The 9,237-nt window shown below is 42.6% G+C and overlaps 1 protein-coding gene across 1 annotated transcript; it reads left to right on the plus strand.

The window, feature by feature from the left end:
- Positions 1-6,526: 6,526 nt before the first annotated feature.
- LOC142973260 (uncharacterized) lies at positions 6,527-8,869 on the plus strand. Its single transcript, XM_076114898.1, has one exon. It carries the CDS (start codon positions 6,527-6,529, stop codon positions 8,867-8,869), a length of 2,343 nt encoding a protein of 780 aa, XP_075971013.1.
- The last annotated feature ends 368 nt before the right edge of the window (positions 8,870-9,237 follow it).

Consider the following 9,237-nt stretch of genomic DNA (forward strand, 5'->3'; position numbering starts at 1 on the left):
TGTTGTTTCTTTGTCATTCCACCATAATTAATAAGACAAGTTTTTATTGAGGGTTACGTAAATACGTGATGGGTGAGGTCGGCGTTATGTAACAGAGTAATATCGAGCTGTTAGATAACTATTATTCCTAGCAAGTACTCAGTATCGTTACATAACTGCAGGCGGTGACCCAGTAAAGGCTGCCGAGCCGGGAAGGTGCGGCCCGCTTTACGTGAACAGGCAACACGTGTTATGTCGAAATGTTACACAATAAAATGTTCTTACAATTTATTTATATAATACGTCTCTTTTTTAGAGTTTAATAAAATGAATATAGTAATAATTAATTCCTTAGTTAGTAAATAATGGAGTTAGTAATTCTAGGGTTAAGTTTTTGTTTACAAACCGCGCGGTGAGGTGCCGCATCGTTCGTACACAACTTCTCTACATTAGTAACTTGTACTATGACCAACAGATGTCGCTTTTCACACGTTTCACATTAATAAAATTTAGCCAAATGTGTGCACGTTATTATATTTACCCATTTATATGCTTTAAATGAAATGCTTTTACATTTAGAGCATAATATAATAACAGGATACTACCTAATTAAAATGTACATACCGATAAAATGTTTGTAGTTCGTTCTAGTACTTCTCGCTAGATGTCGTTCCAAGACTTATTTTGAAATTTATCTTTTTCCTCCCAAATAACTTAAATCTTCTCATATCTAATAAGTACTCACATAAGTACCCACACAATCATAAATCGCCCATATTTGTGTAATCGGACATCTATGGAAACCATTTTATACATCGCATTTATAAGTGTATACCAGCAAACCAGCTGGAGTTTTTAAAATCTTTTAAAACAAAATTGTAGAAGAAATCAACTTACAATAAACTTTAATTTAAGAAACCTAAACTTAAACGACCTTAATTCATCTAGAGTCCTAAACAGTCTGTTGAAGTTACCTAGCTGAGTTAAAAGGGCAATTGTTTTAATTCCCACTTTATTTGCTACAGGGACGTGACTTAAGCGGTTCCGAAGTTCTTAGAGTTAGCTTTCTCACGTGATAATTTACCTAAATCCGATTAGAAGTAGGAAGGTACGACCTGTATAGAATCAAGTTTAAGTAAGTATTTGTTCGGACTTCTAAACATTAGGTGTTTATTAGAAAAGACAATGGATACCACTGCGTAATTATAAATACCTATTCGAAACATATTTGGTAACAAAACAATTCATATGAAGGGTAATTCTTATTTTTTTGATTTCCAGATGGCTCGGTGGGAAAGGCAATTCAGCTTCTATCACACTAAGTTTATAATTTTGTAATTGGATCGATTTTACTCTTTCGTTTTCCCGTTTGGAAATTTTCGAAATTTAGAGCTACCCTGTTCGTTGGTACCTACATGGCATGACTAGTGCTCACTTCTTACTACTTCAAGGGATTTAAATTTAGCCAAACGTAGATGATGTATTTCATAAATATCTCGACACTCCTTCGAGAAAACAGACTTAATATTGTAAACTAATATAGTTAAGTAACTACCTATGTAGGTAGCTATGATTGTTTGCTTCCTGCGTGAACTAATTGTGGTAGGTACGTGTGCCACTATCACTAGCTCACTAGGCTCGGCACACAGAAATTCATTAATCATCAAGTATTTTATGAAACTATTTATTTGGGGGTTGGGCCGTTCTCTGTTTCTCGTTTCATTGTTTCAGAAGTTGATGGTACCCATAAATTACAAAAAGTGCAATGTGACAGAATTAGACGCTCCGTAGTAATTGTTTGTTAGAGTAGCCAATTAAAAGTTTGCAAGGGCTGCCGCAATTGGAATTGAGCCAAATACTTCTGTAATAAATTGCTGTCCGTGATAAGAATACGCTAACAATATAATTTGTTCTTTCATAGTGTGCGCCATGAAAAAACTTTAGGCTGTTCGAGGTAATGAATTCCTGATGTAGGAAAGGGACTGACCGTAATGGATTGATACCTATCTAACTTTCCTTCTATATACCTACTTACCTATACCGAGTTCACTGTACACATCCATCCACGTAGAGAATAAAAGAGTAACGAGATAAAGAGTGCCGCGATAGATATAGGTGGTATATCACCTTCCGTGTTAGTCAGAAGTAATAACTCTTGAACAGTAGGTACAGTGCTTCCTACACAGATATTTACAACAACAACTGACTGTAACTACGAGATCAGTTGGCTTTCTGCATTTCCGTGTCTTGGGCGCTTAGCTACTTACATTTGAGATGAGTCTAATTCGAATCATGCGGCAGTGGACATCAGCTAATGACATCCCTTGACGGTCGTTAAGGCCGGCTCCTCGTTTTATTTTTTCCCTTGAGTGACTCAGTCAGCGAGTTTCCTTTTTCAACGGTTTCGTTTTTACGAAACTAGTGAAAAATTTTGCGCTGTACTACGAGGAAAATGTTGAAAAACTTATTCGGTGAACGTCTGTTCGTTTTGACTTACTACATTTATATACCTACTCATTTTTAGGTCTAGTTTTTGCTGCGTGAAGCACTCGCGGCCGCGGGCAAGAGTAGGCACTAAATATGAAAGGTCGTCTAACTTAAGTCGTCGGTTGTCTATTTGATTAAATTTTGGTGCTCGTCTCTTGTGGGTTGTACCAAGATAATCTTTTCCTATAACTCAATAAAAAATATTTGTGCGCTGAAAATGGAATGGAATTGTGTTAGCTATTTGTCGATCTGATTCACGTTGATAGAATATAGCTAACGCGTTGAGATAAAAATGTCGTCACCACATTGTATTTAAAAATTAGATGAATTCTAGGAGCCTATTAAGAGACCCTAGAAATAAAGAATTAGGTGCCCACACAAATCTGTGATCATAATCTTCGGGTCATTTTACTTGAAGCTTAACCAGTCACAATTAAATACAGCTCGATGGGTTTTTATAACTCTCCAAACAGCATAATGCTGCAACGTAAGCTTTTACTTTTAATAAATGGATTCCACTCAAAACACCCTTAATCCCTGTTTGGCTTCGGTGCACTGGACATGCTTTTGATGTTATTTTATCTAATCCTCTTTTTACAATCTTCTGGCAAAACGTTTTTTCTTGTACGTATCTGTTAGGCTGATCCGTTTTTTTGTGACGGACGTGTCCCTACGTATTCGATTTAGTTCACTCAGTAGGGAGGGAGTTTGTATCCAGTGTATGAGCTACACTTAAGCTTGCGCCCGGTCTGGCAGCGTTGGAATAACAAGCACAAAACGGACACCGGCAAATCCAACCCAAGTCCCGGATTTGTTACAAAGTACGGCTTATTCCGCTCACTTCTACATAATATGGCCAAAACACTTGGAGCGCAGATGCTTGCTGCAGATTTTCAATGTGGTTTCAATTTCTTAGCGTCGTCTTTTCTCAGATTTGTGCGAGGTAAATAACGTCTGTACGATGTAGGTTAAACACGTCACTTCCCTGGAACATGTTACTGTGATAATTCAAACAAAATCCGTATTTAACGTACTTATGTACATAAGTATGCCATAATAATATAGTTTAATGTAAATATCAGTACCTAGATTGTACTGAAGCTTTTTTATTCTACCTTTATTATTGAAATCGATCGGGTTGATTAAAAGGTGAATGTTCACAGGCTGTCGGGTGTCGCAGGACTGCGCTTGATTAGTTATATTATAAAAATGCAATAATAAATGGGAAGACCAATTACATTTTGAAAGCTTATTACGCCATTACCCGTTATCGGTTACAACTATGTTTTGAGACGAAAGTGTTTGTAAGTACTTAATGTAGAATCTGTCTGTCTTAAGAAGTTATAAATTAGTGGTTGAGATAATCGTCAATTGATGGACAGCAAAATATCTAACAAATGCTTAGTATTTTTAGTACTCGCTAGAATAATAATAGCTCAGTAGATAATACGTAGTTACTATTCCATCCAAAGTTGGTCATCTAGCTCCAATTTCTAAAACTCTCATAACTTCCACAAGTACTTGGATTTGAAACAGAATCTGTGCCAAGTACCGATTATATCTGATCTACCGGTCAAAAAGCTACGTTCGAATTCAACATTCCGCATATCACTTCGGAATAAATTAAAAACGCTTTTCAGCAATAACGACACGCCGCAATAGGCTGAATGTGAAGCACGTGCAATTTTTCACTATAAAAGTAATATAACCCAATTCAGCGGCTTTACATCGCGACAGGCGCCCGCCAATTACTGGACGGCAATTTGTTGCGTCACTGTGACAGACGTGCGAGCGGGAACATGACACGTCAGGACACCTCTCCACACACGCGATCATGATCCCACCACGAATAAAGCGGACGTTTTGAATTACGATACACGGCTACATGCTACGCCTTAGCCTAGGTGCTACGTTGGGAATGGTAGGACTCGCTACAGATTGAGATTTCCTATTATTTCGCCTTATTCAGATTTGGACAGGCAGGTATTGCAAGACTCTTTGTTCTTATTTCAAATCAGTACGATCCTATCGCAATTCCAAAATTACGTTTTAGCTTTTTGCTCTAGCCAGTAACTTCGTCTTATTTACTTCTGAGAAAATTTTCATTCGTTAATAAAGTGAAGGTGAAATTTACGATTAAATCCAGAATTAGTCAATAATAGACTAAATACTTATATAAGTAGTTTTAATCTGTACTAATGGATCGGTTTCGACGTTATATTTCTAACAATGGACAGCTCGACGACAATCCAAAAGTTTTATTCAATATTGATACTTTCCAGACTTGATTCCCACCACAACATTATAAATTCATTGGGTTCTTTAGAATATGAAATCTTTAAGTAGGTTTTCAGCATAAAATAAAAAGATTTGAGTGTTAAGGAACAAAAGAAAAACTTGTTCAAACCGCTCTCTCTGATATTGTTGTAAGTTTTTATAAGAATGTTATCGTTAAGAACTTACACAAGACGAAGTTTCTGGGAACTTATTCTAGATATTAAATGTTTTCTCAAGTTATATAAATCTACACACATTTAATATTAAGACCACAAAATTTATTGTACTTTGAATAGTATTCAATTCCTATACATAGTTATGTTTTTTGAAACCTTTTTTACTTATATTGATAACGTTATAATATCATCATCTACGTTGAAGTTTACTATCACGATTCATCAAGGCACACACATTTTATAATAAGTAAGCACACCTAATTATAATAAGTACCTAAGTACAAAAATGTTTTACAAACATCCAAAAAGTATAATACGCTGAGAATAATTTTAATGAGATGAAACGGATACACGAATCTGAATGTAGGTACAAAAAGTGGTTCATTAGTATTTCAGTACATACATGCTCATATACTTGTTACTTATAAGTGAAACAGGACGTGGTGAACGCTATCATCCATTATTTACATTGTTTGAGACCGCCGTCGGTGCATATTGGTCGAAACATCAAGCAAACCAAAGTAGCTAAATAAATAATGCATGATCGCTTTTATCCGCGGATCCTTATTAGATATTAATTATACAATGCGAAAGTACAAGATATTATGACATTATATATTTTTTAGTTTTATTAAATCTACAATATTCTTGTTATTTCCTTCTTGTTTTTAATTTAAGGAGTAGTCACGGATGTTTTAAATATTCCGCCTTTTTTCATGTTGGTTTTTTAGACCCATCGCTCTAAACTAGATTCAGTAAGAGACACCGGATGTTATTAAAAAATGATTAATGGTATAAAAGAACGCTTCAACTTTATGACGTATGGACTATGTGATCTATAATTTAATTATTTATTACTACTATGACCAATGGCTTCGTAAAGTAATTTAATTAATACACTATGTGAGTTTAAAGTAAAGCGATCGATATACTCGTGAAATCGTTATGCAAGCTCTTGAAGTAGTACGGTTAAAAGGAAAGTAGAATATTGTTTGCTTTCATCATCATCCCAGCCTTTTAACAAGTACGTTTGGATCAGCTTCCAGCCCGGACCAATATTTACTCGAGCACCGTCTAGCTCCGCAACCCAATTAGTTTAGTAGGTAGGTAGATATAGGTACCCCCCTCGTGGGTCTGCACCTTGTCGTGGTGAGGGGGCTTAGTAGCGCTGAGCGAAGCTAAGACAGATCCGAAGGGACCTTCCTGTTCCGGGCCGTAAGGCTCAGAACCAGGTCCCTTCACACCGTGCGGTGGGGCGCGAGCGTCACTGCACGAGAGAGGAAGGAAAATCTCTATAAAAAACCATTGGGGGGCGGATTTTCATGTCCTGTCCGGGGTGGGGGTGTCCGTTGAGTACTGTTCTCGGCGGACCCAAACCGCAAGCCTGGCCCAACTCCTTGGGTCAGGATCGGGGGTCGCTTGTCGGAGGTCGGGGAGACAGCGGTCGCGAGGAAGAAAACCTCTATAAAAAATCACCCTAACCGTAAGGTTGCCCGTGCCGAGACGGTGCGTGGCCGGCAGGTGGTTCGGTCGTTAGCGGGTGTTAGGATTAAGTTAGCTTTTAAGGTTTTATAGGGACCAACCCTAATTACAAAAAAGGAATAGTTATGGAGCACGCACTTTGTAATATTGTGGTACCCCAGGTCGGTACCGGCAGCGCCGCTGCCGGAGAATCCGACCCCGCCGTTCCGGCGGGCAGAGCCCCCTCGTACTCTGGGGAGGGGCAACAAATGCGTTCCGACGACCGGCTGAAAAGTGCGGTCGTCGATGGGCCATCCTGCGCCTCGGGAGGTCCTGGGTTGGGAGAGGCAGAAGGAGAGAGGAGAGAGGTCGAGAGTCTAATTACACCGGGAACTGGAGACGGGGCTACTTTGGGAGCCCCTGATACTCATAATGCCAGTAATACAAGAAAGGAAGGCCTTCTCGGCATGGATGGACGTGGGAGACTCCTTCCATCAAATAAGAGTGACAAAGTCAGAGAGGTAGGAGAGCCAAAGCCGACGAGCAAATACTGGCGCAGTGGGTCGGTGGGAGACCTAAGCCTCGACGGATCATGCTCAGACATCGCTGAGGCTACCTCAGGCCACGTGGATGACAACCGACGAAGATCTCTTAGAAAACGTCCGGTCGTTGTTCTGGACGACTTCGTGGCCCCGATAAGAGAATCGAAGGAGCATCCGACTAAGAGTCGCAAAGTGCGGAAGGTGCGCACACCATCAACACGTGTCCCTTCAGCTACGACAGAAGAGCAAAACATGGAGGAAACCTCTATAGGAGAAATGGAGTCCGTAATGAGCGACTCAGCCAGCTCCACTGTTGGGTACACATCGGCGCCAACAGAGGATTTACCGGCAACTGACTTGGCTCAAAGAATATACGAGAGACTAGATGACGTGACTATTATGGCGGACCAGTCTCTTAGCGTGAAAGGTACTTTTAAAAAACGGTTGAAGGAGGCCGCCAAAGCCATAAAAATTTCTACCTCAGAGCTATCTCGGCGATCCTCTAATCAGGAAACAATGAAATTAACTTCTGTGAACCATCGCCTCACTGCAGAGATTAGCGTCTTGCGGCAGGAGGTAGCAGCTCTGAGGGAGCTGGTCGAGGCGTTGTCGGAATCACAACGAGTCCAGGGTGTGTCCTCAGAGCGGACATGTCAACCCTCAACCACCAACTCTGAGATTGACCGCGCCATCAGCGACCTTAGGCTTATGATTGATGCTAGGTTTGGAGCAATAGAGGCCCGGCTTCCTGCGGAACCCCGGATCCGCCCCCCCCTAGCTGCAGAAAAAAGGACGGATGCGGCGCCAGTATTGGTAACTAAACCAGCGGCCCAACAAGACCCAACGTCGGTGTCCAAGGATAAAGAGGAAGGACAGAAGAAGAAGAAAAAGAAAAAGAAAAATAAGAAAGGAAACACCGCAGGCGCATCTGGAACTGGATCGTCACGCCATCCGGTCACTGCTCCTGCTGTTCCACCATCGCTACCATCAGTCCCTCCACCCCTCACAGGCGAGTGGAGCACTGTCGCGAGGAAAAAGAAGGAAGTGGGAAAGAAAGGTGTGCCTGCGGCTCATGTCACAAAGCCAACAGCGCCAAAGAAGGCCACACTGCGGCCCCCAAATTCCGCTGTGATCATTTTAACGCTGACTCCGGAGGCCGTGGCTCGGGGAACCACATATGCCTCCATTATTGAAAAGGCAAAACAGAACATCGTGTTAGGCGACCACGGCATCTCCGGAGGGTGCCAAATTCGCGCGGCAGCTACCGGCGCGCGAAAGTTAGAAGTGGCGGGGGAGAACTGCAATGAGAAGGCAGACTCCCTAGCTACAAGTCTCAGGCAAGTCCTTGCAGGGGACGCTATCATCTCCAGGCCCTTTAAAACCGCTGAAATGCGTATCTACGGCCTGGACGACTCAACTACGCCTGGGGAGGTCGCGATAGCGGTAGCGCGCGCCGGTGGCTGCCTCGCGGAAATCGTGAAAGTTAGCGAGGTCCGTCGCAAGCCTTGGGGTCTCGGCTCGACTTGGGTTAGGTGCCCGGTGACGGCAGCTAAAAAGATAGCGGAATCCGGCAAGCTTCTGGTCGGCTGGGTCTCGGCACGTGTCACAATTGCTGAGCCCCGCCCTCTTCGTTGTTTCCGCTGCTTTAGCACCGGCCACGCTCAGGCCATGTGTCAGGCCGACAAGGACCGTAGCAACAGCTGCTACCGCTGCGGGCTCACGGGCCACAAGATAGCGGAATGCACAGCCGATCGTCCTCGCTGTCTGCTATGTGCGGAAGCGAAGAAACCAGCAGATCACCGACTTGGGGGTCCCGCTTGTAAGGCCCCGAAATCAAAAGGTGGGAAGGTTCCGAAAGTGACGGCTGGTGTAAGAGCATCCCAATCCACCATCAACCAGAGCGGGATAGCTAACAAGGAAGTAGCAATGTCCATCGACCAACAATAATGGCCACCAAAATCTTGCAGGCGAACATCAACCACTGCGCCGCGGCCCAGGATCTCCTAATCCAAACTATGGCGCAATGGCTGATAGACATAGCAGTCATTGCAGAGCCATACAACATCCTGCCACGCGATAACTGGGTCGGGGACACCGACAACTTGGTGGCCATAGTGAGGCATACAGCATCCAGCTCCCCCCCTTTCAGCAGAGTGGCTAAGATCAAGGGCTGCGTGGCGGCGTTCACGGGAACAGTGGTCATTATCGCCTGCTACCACTCACCTAACAGTAATCTAGCCGATTTTCAGGAGTTTCTGGCTGAGGTCGGCAGACTGATTCGTTGGGCTCACCCCGCCGCAGTACTAGTGGCGGGG

Source organism: Anticarsia gemmatalis, chromosome 5 (assembly GCF_050436995.1).
Source record: "Anticarsia gemmatalis isolate Benzon Research Colony breed Stoneville strain chromosome 5, ilAntGemm2 primary, whole genome shotgun sequence".
NCBI lineage: Eukaryota > Metazoa > Arthropoda > Insecta > Lepidoptera > Erebidae > Anticarsia > Anticarsia gemmatalis.

What these genes read in the sequence shown, in the direction of transcription:
- LOC142973260 (XM_076114898.1), top strand. Translation starts at nt 6,527, where the DNA reads ATGGAGCACGCACTTTGTAATATTGTGGTACCCCAGGTCGGTACCGGC.